This window comes from Sus scrofa, chromosome 14 (genome assembly GCF_054392235.1).
Source record: "Sus scrofa isolate SSC_HxYL_T2T_F1_AM1 chromosome 14, Sscrofa_HxYL_maternal_Yorkshire_Landrace_v2.0, whole genome shotgun sequence".
In the NCBI taxonomy this organism is placed as follows: Eukaryota; Metazoa; Chordata; class Mammalia; order Artiodactyla; family Suidae; genus Sus; species Sus scrofa.
This window is the reverse complement of record NC_139396.1, coordinates 60,816,629-60,833,996: the sequence shown is the minus strand read 5'-3', so window position 1 is coordinate 60,833,996 and position 17,368 is coordinate 60,816,629. Positions and strand designations below refer to the sequence as shown.

Below are 17,368 nucleotides of genomic sequence, written 5' to 3'. Positions count from 1 at the left end.
TCTCTTTAACATACAGTGTGGTGTTTAAATCCTAACTGTACAGCCTAGTGACCATTTACTAATTAATACATCTGTGTTTACCACTTTGCAGATCAAGGTATAGAACATTTCCAGGACTTGGAAATCTTTCTCATATCCCCTTGCAGACCATACATTCCATGTGGAATCATTATCCTAAAGTCTCTCATCTTAAGGGTAATTTTGCCTAACTTTGAGCTTTATGTCTTTGGAATCACAGAGAATGTACTGCCTATTTAAAATAAATGTTCTTTCCTGTTACAAATAAATAATGCTTCGTGATCTGCTTCTCCTGCTTAGCGCTAGGTCATTAATATCTTACAGTTATAATCTGCAAAAAATAAAATAATGACTTTAAATTGCTGGGTTTTTGAATGTAAAATATCTCAATTTTTATACTGAATATATATTGAAATGACAATGCTTCAGATACATTAGGTTAAATAAAACAGTCTTAAAATTTAGGAGTTCCCATCGTGGCGCAGTGGTTAACGAATCCGACTAGGAACCATGAGGTTGCGGGTTCGGTCCCTGCCCTTGCTCAGTGGGTTAACGATCCGGCGTTGCCGTGAGCTGTGGTGTAGGTTGCAGACGCGGCTTGGATCCCGCGTTGCTGTGGCTCTGGCGTAGGCCGGTGGCTACAGCTCCGATTCGACCCCTAGCCTGGGAACCTCCATATGGCGCGGGAGTGGCCCAAGAAATAGCTAAAAAGACAAAAAAAAAAAAAAAACAACAAAAAAAAACAGTCTTAAAATTTAAAAAAATTGCTGGGTTTGTTTTTGCTTTTGGGGGGCGTATGTGGAAGTTCCCAGGCTAGGGGGTCGAATTGGAGTTGCAGCTGCTGGCCTACCCCACAACTGCCACAGCCACAGCAAGGCGGGCTAGGAGTTTTGTCTGTGACCTATGCCAATGCTGGCTGCAACGCAAGATCCTTAACCCACTGATCAAAGCCAGGGATGGAACCTTCCTCCTCGTGGATACTAGTTCCATTCTTTACTGCTGAGCCACAAGGGAAACACCCAAGTTGCCGTATTGTTAAAAAGAAAAAACGAAATTGCTGTATTGTAAATAATACTTTCTCCATTATATTTATTCTATTTTTTTTTTTTTTTTTAATTCATGAGGGAAGAGTTCAGAGGATCCATACAGACAGCAAGTGGAAAGATTGTAACTCAAACATGCATCTCAGGGAGTTCCCTTCGTGGCTCATTGGCTAGTGAACCCAACTAGGATCCATGAAGATGCGGGTTCCATCCGTGGCCTCGCTCAGTAGGTTAAGGATCCGGCATTGCCCTGGGCTCTGTTGTAGGTCGCAGAGGCGGCTGAGATCTGGCGTGGCTGTGGCGTGGGACTGCGGCTGCAGCTCTGATTAGACCCCTAGCCTGGGAACCTCCACATGCCAAGGATGCGGCCCTAAAAAGCAAAAACAACAAAAAAAACTAAACCGAACCAAAACAAAAAAAACCCAAAACAAACCAACCAACCCATGCATCTCGGCCGCTCACTCTACCACCGCCAGAAGCAAAGGTCTCAAACATGGGCAGAGCCTCGCAGAGATATCTTGCATGAGCAGTGAGGAGGACATTATAACTGCAACAAGTATGACTAATAATTATTAACAGCTCATGACAAGAGGACAAATGCCATTACTTATCGTAATATATTAGGCATATTAGTAATGTCTATATAGTATTATTCATGCAAATACCAACCGCCTGTGTCATGCGTACTTGCTGAGCCCAGAGGTAGTTCCCAGCTTAAGTCTCTGCCTCCTTCCAGAGGCGCATGGGTTGGGACTTCCAGGGACACGCCTCTGTGGGGCTGAGGAGCCAATCGACGCGCAGAAGGCGGGGCTCTGGGAGCGACAACACTACTATCCAATGGCAGACAACCAGAGTCGCCCCTGGCCAATGGGCGCACTCCTCCGCGACGGTCGGAAGTGGTGAGGCGGCTCCGGGGGCCGTTGTTCAGCTTGGGGGCTGACTGAGAAGGGAGGCTTCAGTGTCCCTGGCAGGCGGTTCGTGTTGGCGTCTTTCGTCTCGTCCCAGGTGAGGGTAGCTGCGGCCCGCGAGTTCCTATAGGTCTCCAGTTCGGGAGAAGGGCGGTGTGTGGGCTAGGGGCTTCTGGGCCGGGGGTCAGCAGGGGTTTCTCGTAAGGAGAAAGGTGCCCGCGAAGCGGCGTCTCGCCTGGCTAGTGAGGGAGGCCGTACTTTCTCCTCAGGGATCCGGAGCCTCAGCAGCCCCCGGCGTCACCGCCCCTTCCCGGCCGTGGCCCCGGGGCTGGGAGGTGACGGTTTTCTGGAGCCCCGCCATGGGCACCTCGCCCCGGGCAGATCTGGGCCCCGAGCTGCCAGCGTGAGGGGTCGCGGGTAGCCTGGTGGGGGCTCTAGGCCGACAGACTCGGGTTCGAGTCCCCACTCTTACCAACTGTGCGGCAGCTGTCTCCCTGGACTTCCTCTTTCGCGGTCTCAGCAGTGGGATGGTGACTTTCACCTTTTAGGGTTGTGGTCTGGATGAGAAGATTATCCACGTAAAGCATTTAATCATCAGTAAACACACTATGAATGGCAGCTAATATTTGCGAAGCCGGTGCCTTCCCCACTCTTTTCGGACCTCCTCCACCCTGCTGGGGGGAGGGGGCAGTTGGAAACCGCCACCTCCAGGGTGTGGACCCTGTGTGGTGTCTCCACCCCTTTGGGCACAGGGAAATCCTGGCCGACCACTTAGAGGGGCTCCTTCTAATTTTGAAGGGAACTTAGTTTGCCATAGGGCTTCCATGCATTCGTTCACCTCTTATAGGGCGTGTTTTGAAGAAGTGTTAGTTTGGAAATGTTAAAACGCCCAGTTAGGGAGTTCCCGTCTTGGCTCGGTGGTTAAGAATCCGACTAGGAACCATGAGGTTACGGGTTTGATCCCTGGCCTCGCTCAGTGGGTTAAGGATCCTGCGTTGCCGTGAGGTGTAAGGTGGGTCGCAGACGCGGCTCGGATCCCGCGTTGCCATGGCTGTGGTGTAGGTCGGCGGCTACATCTCTGATTGGACCCCTAGCTTGGGAACCTCCATATGCCGCGGGTGCGGCCCTAGAAAAGACAAAAAAAAAAAAAAAGACAAAAAAAAAAAAAAACCCCAGAAAAAAAGCCCTGTTAGAGGACAGTATTTTTAGAAGACAATTTTTTTGCGCCATAGAAAAGGATGATATAAAGTAAGTACTGGTAATAAAGTTGCCAGGGCTTTGCTTTCAACATTGACATCTTGTTTAAAAGAAGGAAAAACTACAGTGGAGAAACCTGGTAGAAACTTATTTCAATGAAGTGATCAAAGTCAGCATCATCTGTAATAATAAGACTGTTGACATCACCTGCTTTCTGATTGAATGCAATGAGATGAGCACAACATCACTTCTATGGTATTTTTGACAAAAATGTATTAATCATGAGAAAACATCATATGAACCCAATTTGAAGATAGTCTACAAAATAACTAGCCAGTACATACAACAAGGTTATGAAAGAGAAAGACTGAAGAAATATCCCAGATTAAAGAAGATTAAGGAGAAATAGCAACCAGTGCAATATGTGACTCTGGATTGCTGAACCAGAAAAAGGGTACTATTGGTGGCCTGATTTGTGAAATTAAATAATTGTAGATTAATTACTAGTATTAGTGAGTTTTTTGCACTTGGTAATTTTACTGTGACTATTTATGATGTACTGGATGAGAGGTATATGGGAGTTCTTTATGCTGGTTTGCAAGTCAGATTATTTCAAAATGAGAATTAAAAAATAATAAAAAGCTAAAACCAAAGTGTGTTATGTATTAAATAAAATGTACTGGTTTTGGTGATTTTTTTTTTTGCACTTTTTCTTTTGTGTGTGTGTGTGTTTTGCATGTCATGCTTAAAGCAGAAATGAAATTGAAAGAACACACTTCTTCCTTTGTTGTTTTCAGGAACAGCTAAAGATGGCTGAATTTCTAGATGACCAGGATACTCGACTGTGTGACAATTGGTGAGAAATCTGAGAAATGTTATTGGAATGAGGATAAACTGGCTTCTATAAAGAGTTGGCTTATTTATTGGCAGGTTAAAATTGGAGCCATATAGTATGTTGTGCAAATATATGAGACTAAAGCTTTTTGAACAATTTTGAATAAAATTGCCTGTTTGAGAAATTTGATAAGATAGTTGGTTGAGGTAGCATAGAGTAGTGACCAGAGCGATGGCATGAAGCTGGGAATCAAGGCTCTGGTTCCTATCTTATTTAGTTAATGACTTGGCAAGTCCCTTGACTGCTTTGGAGCCTTATTTTTCTGACCTATATGTAAAGGAATTTCTTTTCCGCTTTTATGAAAAATAACCATTCCTGCTGTGTAGTGCTGGAAACTATATGTAGTCACTTATGATGGAGCATGATAATGTGAGAAAAAAGAATCTATACATGTATGTGTCACTGGGTCACCATGCTGTGCAGTAGAAAATTGAGAGAACACTGTAAACCAGCTATAATGATAAAAACAAAAACTATTATAGAAAATAACCATATATTTTTAAAAGATGCTAAAAACATAGTGAAATGTTTGGATTAGAGCAGTGTTTTGCAAAGTGTGTTGCAAGAATTTCCTTGAATGGCTACAGTGGTTGCCTTGAGATGGTTGGGAGCAAGGTTTAGTGAGTTGTGGCACAATGTCTAGTAGTGAGAACATTCAACCAGAGCAGCTGTCTCAGATTATTTTATTTATTTATTTTTTTTCTTTTTGCCTTTTCTAGGGCTGCTCCCGTGGCATATGGAGGTTCCCAGTTCTAATCAGAACTGTAGCTGCTGGCCTACGCCAGAGCCACAGCAATGCAGGATCCGAGCCACGTCTCTGACCTACACTACAGGTTACGGCAATGCCAGATCCTTAACCCACTGAGCAAGGCCAGGGATCGAACCCGCAACCTCATGGTTCCTAGTCCGAGTCGTTAACCACTGCGCTACTGTGGGAGCTCCTCTCAGAGTGTTTTTATAAAGGATTTTGCTGAAGGCATGTTCTGCTGCTTTAAAAAAAAAAAAAAGAAAGTCTTCCAGAATCCAGTTTAATCATTATTTTTATTGACTTGAATGTCAAGCTTTCTTATTTCGGTGTCTTATTTTTTTTTTAATTTTTATTTTTACTTTGTTGTCTTTAACCAACATGAGTGACAAGAATCGACAGCTCCTTCTTGCTAAAATGAAACTTTAGGAGTGCAGCTAATAATCAGCTGATTCCTGGTTGAGATTTCTCATGAACTTGATATTATAGTGATATATAAAATTTCCCTTACTGAGAGCTAAAGAGAACTCCCTGTGCTATTTAGCTTAATAAATTGTGGTAGAAGGAAAGAGATGTTGATAAGGAAAATAGTTTGACACAGGTAGGTGAAAGACTAAGCCGGATACATTTTTTTTTTTTGGGCTTTAGGGCTGCACCTGTGGCATATGGACATTCCCAGATAGGGGTCGAGTTGGAGCTGTAGCTGCTGGCCTACACCACAGCCACAGCAGTGTGGGATCCTAGCCACATCTGCAGCCTTCACCACAGCTCATGGCAACAACACCAAATCCTTAACCAACTGAGCGAGGCCAGGGATCGAACCAGTGTCCTCATGGATGCCAGTCGGTTTCATTTCCACTGAGCCACAATGGGAACTGCCAAGAGAGATTAAAAAAAATTTTTATTGTCTCTTTCTTTCTGCTCAGCTTCTTAGCAGCATTAGGTTATAATCAGAACAACTACTGGTCACAATATTCATTCCTGCATAAAATTAAGATATCCTTTCTGTGAGGGTGTCTCGCCTTATAGAGAGTTTTTTTGTTTTTTGTTTTTTTTTTGTCTTTTTGCTATTTCTTTGGGCCGCTCCTGCGGCATATGGAGGTTCCCAGGCTAGGGGTCGAATCGGAGCTGTAGCCACTGGCCTACACCAGAGCCACAGCAACGTGGGATCCGAGCCGCGTCTGCAATCTACACCACAGCTCACGGCAACGCCGGATCGTTAACCCACTGAGCAAGGGCAGGGACCGAACCCGCAACCTCATGGTTCCTAGTCGGATTCGTTAACCACTGCGCCATGACGGGAACTCCCGGGAGTTTTTTTTTCTACTGTGCCACTGTTACCTTTGCCGCTTTATTTTATTTATTTATTTATTTATGTCTTTTTGCCATTTCTTGGGCTGCTCCCGTGGCATATGGAGGTTCCCAGGCTAGGGGTTGAATCGGAGCTGTAGCCACCGACCTATGCCAGAGCCACAGCAACTCGGGATCCGCGCCACGTCTGCAACCTACACCACAGCTCACGGCAACGCCAGATCGATAACCCACTGAGCAAGGGTAGGGATCGAACCTGCAACCTCATGGTTCCTAGCTGGATTCGTTAACCACTGCACCACAACGGGAACTCCCATTTGCTGCTTTAAAAACTGTTTTAGCTTTGTTTGGGTTTTATGTGTGCTGTTCCTGATACAAAATGTAATAATCCATGATACAAATAATCACAATAACAAATTTTTTTTTTTTTTTAACTTTTTGGCTATGTCTGTGTCATGTGAAAATTCCCAGGCTAGGGACTGAACCCGCACCACAGCAGTAACCCAAGCCACTGCAGTGGGAATGTTGGATCCTTAACCCACTGTGCCGAAGGAGAACTCCTAAAATGTTATTTTGATTTTATAAGAAAAAGGACATAGCGGCTTTATTTTTTTATTTTTATTTTTTGTCTTATGAGGGCTCTACCTGAGGCACGTGGAGGTTCCCAGGCTAGGAGCAGAAGCTGTCGGCCTACACCACAGCCATAGCAACATGGGATCCAAGCCAAGTCTGTAACCTATACCACAGCTCATGGCATTGCCAGATCCTTAATCCACTCAGCAAGGCCAGGGAGCGAACCCTCATCCTCATGGATACCAGTGGGTTCATTTGATATGGCTCAGATCCTGAGTTGCTGTGGCTGGGGTGTAGGCCAGCAGCAACAGCTCTGATTAGATCCCTAGTCTGGGAACCTCCATATGCCGTGGGAGAGGCCCTAGAAAAGGCAAAAAGACAAAAAAAAAGAAAAAAAAAAATTTCAAGGTTTAGTTGATTTACAGTGTTGTGCCAATTTCTGCTGTACAGTAAAGTGACCCAATCATACACACACACACACACATATATATATACACATACACACATATATATACATTCTTTTTCTCATATTATCTTCCGTCATGTTCTTTCACAAGATGTTGGGTATAATTCCCTGTGCTATACAGTAAGATCTCACTGCTTATCCATCCTAAATATAATAGTTTGCATCTACTAACCTCAAACTCCCAGTCCATCCCACTCCCCCAACTCCTTGGTACCTACAGGTCTGTTCTCCATGCCTGTGAGTCTGTTTCTGTTCTGTAGATAGGTTCATTTGTGCCATATTTTAGATTCCACATATAAGCAATGTTATGGTATTTGTCTCTTTTTTTTTTTTTTTGACTTCACTTAGTAAGAGAATCTCTAGTTGCATCCATGTTGCTGCATCTGGCATTATTTTGTTCTTTTTTATGGTTGAATAGTATTCCATTCTGTATGTGTACCACATCTTCTTAATCCATTCATCTCTCAGAGAGCTTTTAGGTTGTTTCCATATCCTGACTATTATGAATAGTCCTGCTTTGAACATAAGCGTGTATGTATCTTTTTTTGTTTTGTTTTTTTTTGTTTGTTTTGCTTTTTAGGGCCACACGCACTCATATGGAAGTACCCAGGCTAGGGGTCGAATTGGAGCTGCAGCTGCTGGCCTATACTGCAGCCATAGCAACACCAGATCCAAGCTGCATTTGCGATCTATTGACAGCTCATGGCAACACTGGATCCTTAACCCACTGAGCAAGGCCAGGGGTTGAACCCAAGTCCTCAGAGATAGTAGTCGGATTCTTTTCTGCTGTGCCACAATTGCAACTGCTCTTTTTGTTTTTTGTTGTTGTTGTTGTTTTTGTTTTGTCTTTTTGCCATTTCTTGGGCCGCTCCCATGGCATATGGAGGTTCCCAGTCTAGGGGTCGAATCGGAGCTGCAGCCACCAGCCTATGCCAGAGCTGCAGCAATTGGGATCTGAGCCACGTCTGCAACCTACACCACAGCTCATGGCAACACTGAATCCTTAACCCACTGAGCAAGGCCAGGGATCGAACCCGAGTCTTCAGAGATAGTAGTCAGATTTGTTTCCACTGTGCCGCAATTGCAGGTGCTCTTTTTGAATTATAGTTTTTTGTCAGGATATATGCCCAGGACTGGAATTGCTTGATCATATGATAGTTCTATATTTAGTTTATTTAGTTTTCTGAGGATCCTCCATACTGTTTTCCTACTGGTTGTACCAATTTACATTCCTACCAGCAGTGTAAGAGGGTTCCCTTTTTTCCACACCTTCTCCAGCATTTGTCATTTGTGGACTTATTAATAACTATTCTGACTGGTATATGCTTGTAATTCATTGCAATTTTGATTTGCATTTCTCTAATATAATAATTAGTGATGTTCTGCATTTTTTCATGTGCCTGCTGGCTATCCAGATGTCTTCTTTTTAGGTCTCTGCCGATTTTTCGATTGGGTTGCTTGTTGGTTTTTTTTTTTTATTGAGTTGTATGAGTTTTTGGTATATTTTGGAGATTAAGCCCTTGTCAGTTGCATCATTTGCACTATTTTCTCCCATTCTGTACATTGTCTTTTTTTTTTTTTATAGAGTTTTCTATGCTGAATATATTTTTAATCAATCCACTCCAATTTGAAGGAATTTTTTTTTTCTTTTTAAAATGGAAACTCCTAATTTGAAGGAATCTTAAACCTATATAAATGACTATACTAAGGGAGTTTAAAAAAAAATAAGTTGGAGTTCCCATTGTGGCCCAGTGGTAACTGAGTGGACTAGTATCCATGAGGATGTGGGTTCCACCTCTGGCCCTATTCAGTGGGTTAAGGATCCAGTGTTGCTGTGAGCGGTGGTGTAGGTTGCAGATGTGCCTGGGATCCCACATTGCTATGGCTGTGGCATAGGCTGGCAGCTGCAGCTCCAATTAGATCCCTAGCCTGGTGCAGCCTAAAAAAAGGTAAATTTTTGGAAAGCTAATGAAAAGTTTATTCAAAGCCAGGGCACTGTATTTAAAGAAAAAAAAAGCAGATTTACATGGAAAGCTGACAAACCATCCATCTAAGTGGCACTGTTTAAATTCCAGGTTTTAGGGAGTTCCCATCATGGCTCAGTGGAAATGAATCTGACTAGTACCCATGAGGACACAGGTTCAGTCCCTGGCCTCATGCAGTGTGTTAAGGATCCGGTGTTGCCATGAGCTGTGGTGTAGGCTGCAGACACAGCTCGGATCCCGTGTTGCTGTGGCTCTGGCTGTGGCACAGGCCAGGAGCTATAGCTCCAATTGTACCCCTAGCCTGGGAACCTCCATATGCTGTGGGTGTGGCCCTAAAAAAAGAAAAATAAATAAATTCAAGGTTTTAAAACTGTGTCTTTAGAGCCATATTCCTGTTGTTTCCTAAGAAACATTAAGGTACTCTTTTGGTGCTTAGGCCTGCCAAGCCAATAAAAAGAATAGATTATTGTGATCGAGGATGTTTTTTGCATGTTATTTCTTTTCTTCCTGTATTGTGCTGATTGATGGGACAGTTTGATTCTAGGAAACAGAAGCTTAAATATAAGAAGGCTTTTTTGCATCTATAAGGAATTGATCTCTGGGAGTTCCTATTGTGGTTCAGTGGAAACAAATCTGACTAGTATCTGTGAGGACGCAGGTTTGATCCCTGGCCTCATTCAGTGCATTAAGGATCCAACATTGCTGTGAGCTGTGGTGTAGGTCACACACATGGCTTGGATCTGGCATTGCTGTGGCTATGGTGTAGGCTGGCAGCTGCAACTCCCAATCAACCCCTAGCCTGGGAATCTCCATATGCTGCAGGTGCAGCCCTGAAGAGACAAAACAACAACAACAACAACAACAAAAACCATCAGGCAACTGTTGTGTAATTATTGGCAATATCTTATATCTTCTTCTTTCAAGGTCTCCCCAAGAGGTGAAAGTGTATAGTAAATGCTCTGTGATCTTACTGGACAAGCTGCTTTTGATTTTACTTATTTGTTTCTGTCTATACCTGAGGCATGTGAAAGTTCCCGGGCCAGAGATTGAACCTGTGCCAGAGCATCGACCTGAGCTACTGCAAGTGACAACACAGGATCCTTAATTGCCTGCACCACAAGGGAACTCCCAGTTTCTTTTTTTTTAAATTTTCTTTTTTTTGTTTTTATTCTTTTTTTTTGCATTTTCTTGCTTTATGTTATGATTATGTGGTCCTTGATTTTTTTAATTCTAAAATTTTAGTGGCATTATGTATGTAGAATGCTCTATGTCAATAGATTATCCTGAATAGCCCTGTAAAATACAAACTATAGACTTTTTTTTTTTTTTTTTTTTTTCTATTTTTTGGCTGTCCCACAGCATATGGAGTTCCTGGGCCTGGGATCAGATCCAAGCCTCAGTTTCTTACCTAACCCACAGCTGTAGCAATGCTGGATCCTTAACCCATCATTCCTGGCCATGAAACAAACCTGCCTCCCAGTTTTTCCAAGATGCTGCTGATACCAGTGCATGACAGCAGGAATTCCTAACATATTTTTCTTGATATTTGCTATTAAAAGAAAATTATTGTTAAAATTATGAAAAAAGAGACTAGAATTTCAGTACCTTAGGCAGTAATTACTGGCTTTAATTTTTTTGTGACATTTGTGCACATAGGACTTGCAATCAGGATACAGCTTTGCTTCTTGCACTTTGTTGGCATACCGTATGTAACCTAGCTGTTCCCTTATTCTTTAGTTGTTTTTTTTTTTTGGTCCTTTTAGGGCCACACTTGCGTAATATGGAAGTTCCCAGGCTAAGGGTCAAATTGCAGCCGCAGCCACAGCAATGCTAGATCCGAACCATGTCTGTGACCTACACCACAGCTCACAGCAATGCTGGATCCTTAACCCACTGAGTGAGACCAGGGAATGAACCCAAATCATCATGGATACTAGTTGGGTTCATTACCACAGAGCTACTCAGGAACTTAGACTTTTATTTTTTTTTTATTTTTTTTATTTTTAGGGCCGTACCATGTGGCATATGGAGGTTCCCAGGCTAGGGGTTGAATCAGAGCTGTAGAGGCCGGCCTACACCACAACCACAGCAACGGATCCGAGCTGCATCTGCGCACTACACCGTAGCTCACGGCAACGCCAGATCCTTAACCCACTGAGCGAGGCCAGGGTTTGAACCTGTGTTCTCATGGATGCTAGTCAGATTGTTTCCACTGATCCACAATGGGAATGCATACACCTTTTTTTTTGGCCTTGCCCAATGAGCAAGGCCAGGGCTCAAACCTGCAACCTCATAGTTCTACTCAGATTCGTTTCCACTGAGCCATGACAGGAACTTGTAGACATTTTTAATGGTTTGCAGTTTTTTACTATTTTATGACACTAATAAAAATCTTCATAATCCCAAGAGTAGGATTACAGGTCTTTAACCTGTAATTTTAGAGTCTTTAAGCACTCTTTAGGTATAATTTTATGGTCCCAAAACAAACATTTTTAAACTCTATATAAGCAATTTTTTTTCTTTTTTTTTTGTTTTTTTAGGGCATCACCTGTGGCATATGGAAATTCCCAGGCTAGGGGTTGAATTGGAGATGCAGCTGCTGCCTATGCCACAGCCACAGCAATGACAGATCCGAGCCACATGTATGACCTAACACCACAGCTCAAGGCAATAGCATATCCTTAACCCACTGAGTGAAGTCAGGGATCTAACCCGTATCCTCATGGATACTAGTCAGATTCTTAACCTGACGATCCACAATAGGAGCACTGCGCTATATATTTTAATAGTCTACAGTTTTGAAAAATTTAGGCCAAATTACTTTAAAACCAATAGTTTCCTTAGAAAACTGGGAATTTTGACGAAATAGGGGTGTTCATTTTGTTGAAACATTGGTAGTTTCCCTTCTTGTCTGAGTTTTCTTTCTATTTCTGACACTTGATTGTTATTCCTTGTTACCTTTCAGTTTTGATATGAGAGCCCACCTTGATAGTTCTACCTTTGTTTTTTTTTTTTTTTAATTTAATTTTTTTTTATTGTTGTTGTTTGGTCTTTTTAGGGCTGCACCTGTGGCATATGGATGTTCCCAGGCTAGGGGTCCAATTGGAGCTATAGCTGCTGGACTGTGCCACAGCAACCCCAGATTTGAGCCTTGTCTGCAACCTACACCACAGCTACTGGCAGCCCCGGATCTTTAACCCACTGAATGAGACCAGGGATTGCACTCGCATCCTTATACATACTAGTCAAGTTTATGGACACCACCTGAGTTTGTTATTGCTGAGCCACATTTGGAACTCCCTATAGTTCTACCTTTGGATGAAAATGAATCTGCATTTTTTGGGTGTTTTGGTCTTTCAGATAGGGAGTATGACTATAGCTGAAGGCACATCACTTGTCTTACTTGGAAATGTTTCTTAGACTATGTATGAAGATTAAAACTGTAAAAGAGAAACAAGCTATCTATAGCTTTTGTTTGTTTGTTTGTTTTTGTCTTTTTTAGGGTCGCACCCATGGCATATAGGAGGTTCCCAGGCTAGGGGTCTAATCGGAGCTATAGCCACCGGCCTTCACCAGAGCCATAGTAACGCGGGATCCGAGCCACGTTTGCAGCCTATACCACAGCTCATGGCAATGATGGATCCTTGACCCACTGAGAAAGGCCAGGGATGGAACCCGCAAGCAACCTCATGGTTCCTAGTTGGACTTGTTAACCACTGAGCCACGACAGGAACTCTACTATCTATAGCTTAACGTGAGAGAAGGTTTCTATAGTATTCAGCTTCTGAGGCACAATGGGTCATTAAAGATTTGTTGTGTGACTATCTGTATTTATTTATTTATTTATTTTTGTCTTTTTGCCTTTTTTAGGGCCACTTCCCGTGGCTTATGGAGGTTCCCTGGCTAGGGGTCTAATCGGAGCTGTAGCCACCGGCCTACGCCGGAGCCACAGCAACGCGGGATCCGAGCCGCATCTGCAACCTACACCACAGCTCATGGCAACACCAGATCCTTCACCCACTGAGCGAGGCCAGGGATCGAACCCGCAACCTCATGGTTCCTAATCGGATTCATTAACCACTGCACCATGACGGGAACTCCTATCTGTATTTATTCTGTTCAGTATTTTATTTTATGATTTTTTTTTTTCTTTTTAGGGTGCACCCGTGGCATATGGAAGTTCCCACGCTAAGGGTTGAATCCGAGGTAGCAGCTGCTGGCCATGGCCACGGCAACTCGGGATCCATGTCTGCAACCTAAACTACAGCTCACAGCAACTTTGGATCCCCGACCCACTGAGCAAGGCCAGGGATCAAACCTGTATCCTCATGGATACTAGTCTGATTCGTTTCTGCTGAGTCATGATGGGAACTCCCATATTTTATGAAATTTTATTCTAGGTGACATACATTCTTTTTAATGCATCCTTTAGACTATGAAATTGGAATTTTCTAATGGTCATAACCGAATGAGTAAAAGGAAGGCCTTTGAATATTATGTGCCTCTAGTTTGAGTGTGTAAGTGTATATAAACATATATACACACACTTTTGTTAAATTAAAATGATCTTACTCTTTCACTTAAGATTGTCATTTCCTTCCTTTTCTATAACTTAGGTATGGTCCTTTAAATTTGGATTTCTTAAATTAGAGGAGAATGGTAAAAAGTAAATGAGGAGACAGCAATGGGGAAAGGGATTCAGGATTACATTTTTCTACATTTCTTCTGTGAAGTTTATACCAACCCCAGCCAGAGAGCTTATTCCTAGCTAGCATCCAGTGTGCTTTGAAAGACATGTAGGGCATAAAGGAGGAAAGTTCCCCTTTTCCTCAGACGGTCCCAAAGCTGGCATCTGCCCTTTTTAGTTTGACTTTTGGTGGAATAAAATCTAATGAGAGGAGTTCCTGTCGTGGTACAGCAGAAACAATCTGACTAGAAACCATGAGGTTGCGGGTGCGAGCCCTGGCCTTGCTCAGTGGGTTAAGGATCCGGCGTTGCCGTGGGCTGAGGTGTAGATGGCAGACGAGGCTCAGATCTGGTGTTGCTGTGTCTCTGGCATAAGCCAGCAGCAACAGCTCCAATTCAACCTCCTAGCCTGGGAACCTCCATATGCCACTGGTGCAGCCCTAAAAAAGACCCCCCCCCAAAAAAAACTAATGAGATTCAAACCACCTGAGACTGAGTGTAAAAATAAATGGTAGGCTGTTTGGGGTTTTTTTTAATGCTTGTTTTGTTTCTTATTTTTTTTTAAGTTTTTTTATAAAAAAAAAGTTTAATTTTTTGGCTGCACTTGTGGCACGTGGTAATTCTCAGGCCAGGGACTGAACCCGAGCCACAGCAGTGACCTCGTCACAGCTGTAGCAATGGCCTGATCCTTAACCTGCTGTGTCACAGGGGGACTTCCTTTGTTTATTTATTTATTTATTTATTTTTGTCTTAAAAAAAATTTTTTTTTTTGCCATTTCTTGGGCCGCTCCCTCCGCATATGGAGGTTCCCAGGCTAGGGGTTGAATCGGAGCTGTAGCTGCTGGCGTACGTCAGAGCCACAGCAACACCAGAGCCACAGCAACGTGGAATCCGAGCCACGTCTATGACCTACACCACAGGTCTCGGCAACGCCACATCCTTAACCCATTGAGCAAGGCCGGGGATCAAACCCAAAACCTCCTGGTTCCTAGTCGGATTCGTTAACCACTGAGCCATGATGGGAACTCCTGTTTTGTTTTTTAAATCCTGGGGTGGATCTTTGTGCTTTGGGGTATGAATGGTTTTGGAAAAACCTGGCTCAGCTTTTCTTGGTATCTGACTTCATGTTGTTGGTTGTGATGAGATGTTGAAAGTGAGGCTGAGCTTTTAGAGGTAGTGCATAGCACTGATAACTCAGAGTGTTGCACGGAAGACTCAAAACCTTTAGGAGTTAATCTGGAGTTCCTGTTGTAGCACAGTGGTTAACGAATCTGACTAGGAACGATGAGGTTGCGGGTTTGATCCCTGGCCTTGCCCAGTGGGTTAAGGATCTGGCGTTGCCGTGAGCTGTGGTGTAGGTTGCAGACGCGGCTCAGATCCCACGTTTCTGTGGCTCTGGTGTAGGCTGGAGACTGCAGCTCCGATTCAACCCCTAGCCTGGGAACCTCCATATTCCGGGGGAAGCGGCCCTAGAAAAGGCAAAAAGACAAAAAAACAAAACAAAACACTTTAGGAGTTAATCTTTGAAAAGCAGACATTGTAACAGTCACAAGAGCTTATACACTGGATACTCACTAAAGTGAAATAGTGGAGCATAAAAATTGGGCAGGACAGATTTCCATGTGATATCTCTGGGCACTGATGTCAGTAATTCTTGACTTTTTCTTTGATCTATTTCTGTAGCAAAAAAGAAATTCCTGTGTTTAACTTTACCATCCATGAGATCCACTGTCAAAGGAACATTGGTATGTGTGCTATCTGCAAGGAACCATTTCCCAAATCTGACATGGAGACTCACATGGCTACAGAACACTGTCAGGTGAACCACCAAGTACTCAAATATTTATGAATGGATTATACTTGCTATTGTGTAATAGCAGGTGAACATGTTGTCACAAAACCAATTTATTGATTGTTATTTCTTATCCCAGGTGACCTGCAAGTGTAACAAGAAGTTGGAGAAGAGGCAGTTAAAGAAGCATGAGGTTGGTTTCCTGTACTATGAAGGGCGTTAATTATCATGGGCCAATCCTATTGAGATTACAGAGCCACTTGCAAGGAGAAAGCCTGTCTTATTGAGTCTTTGTTCTCTACCAGCTCCACTGCCTTTAAAGCCTAATTAAGGCTTTGACTCTTTGCTGCCAGATTTGGCTGCATAGCTGCTGTGCTTCATGCTCAAGCCTCAGAGCCTTTCCTTTTGGAACAGTCATTCCATTTCTGCTGGGTTTTGCCTACTGGCAGGTTCACTGAGTGCTATACCAAGCCTAGGGTTGCCAGTGTGGTGTCACCTCTTTAGCACACAACCTGCCTTATACCTTGTAATTTTCTTCTTTTCTTTCTTTTGCGCTCTCTCTCTCTCTCTTTTTTTTTTTTTTTGCTTTTTAGGGCCACACTCATGGCATATGGAAGTTCCCAGGCTAGAGGTCTAATTGGAGGTATAGCTGCTGGCCTACACCACAGCCACAGCAACATCAGATCCGAGCCTCATCTGTGACCTTTACCACAGCTCATGGCAACACCAGATCCCTGACCCACTGAGTGAGCCCAGGGATGGAACCCGCATCCTCATGGATGCTAGTCAGATTCTTTTCTGCTATACCACAATGGGAACTCCTGTATCTTGTAATTTCATTTTTACTGTTTGGTCTTTTGGGTGACATGCTATTCATACCCAAAGAAATTCTTAGAGAGCATTTGATGAGAGAACACAGTGTCATTTGGTCCCTAATTGGGATAAAACTGGCTGTAGTTGAATGAGTATGTGAATATATAGAGAGTTATATATATATATATTTTTTTTCCTTTTATGGCCACACCCTCAGCATATGGAGGTTCCCATATGCTGCGCCACTGGCCTACACCAAGCCACAGCAATGCCAGATCCTTAGCCAGCTGAGCGAGGCCAGGGATCTAACCTGCAACCTCATGGTTCCTAGTCAGATTCATTTCTGCTGCACTACAATGGGAAATCTGAGAGTTCTGTGTGTGTGTGTGTGTGTGTGTGTGTGTGTGTGTGTATTTATATATATATATATAAATATATATATATTTGAGCATATTCACCGGTTAAAAAATCCCAACAACTCTTTAGTTGGTAGTCGCATAGGAGTGTGTATTGAATATAAACATTCATCATCAAAGTATGCACTTCAGATTTGTGCATTTCATTCTGTGTACCTAAAAAAAACCTAATAACTTTATAATTTTAAAAGGTGATTCATATTCAGTGTAGAACTTTTGGAAAATATAAAAAGAAAACAAGGACCATGCCTGACTTCCAACTCAAAGATAAACATCTCATAAATAATTAAGCATTCTTACTTGCTTTTTTTTTTTTTTTGCTTTTTAGGGCTGCGTCCATGACATATGGAGGTTCCCAGGTTAGGGAACCATTTGGAGCTAAGCCTACACCATAGCCACAGCAATACAGATCTGAGCCATGTCTGCAAGCTACACCACAGCTCATGGCAATGCTGGATCCTTAACCCCCTGAGCAAAGCCAGGGATTAAAACCCATATCCTCATGGATCCTAGTCAGGTT

At 43.1% G+C, this 17,368-nt stretch overlaps 1 protein-coding gene across 1 annotated transcript in view; it reads left to right on the top strand.

Moving 5' to 3' along the window:
- Positions 1 to 1,980: 1,980 nt before the first annotated feature.
- The window catches only part of TRAFD1 (TRAF-type zinc finger domain containing 1), a 29,977-nt gene continuing 14,589 nt past the window's right edge, over positions 1,981 to 17,368 (top strand). Inside the window, exons 1-4 of the mRNA XM_021072837.2 lie at positions 1,981 to 2,066; positions 3,964 to 4,022; positions 15,511 to 15,646; positions 15,759 to 15,812. Coding sequence (XP_020928496.2) covers positions 3,976 to 4,022; positions 15,511 to 15,646; positions 15,759 to 15,812 — 237 coding nt within the window. The 5' untranslated portion in view covers positions 1,981 to 2,066; positions 3,964 to 3,975. The remainder of the gene's footprint in view (positions 2,067 to 3,963; positions 4,023 to 15,510; positions 15,647 to 15,758; positions 15,813 to 17,368) is intronic.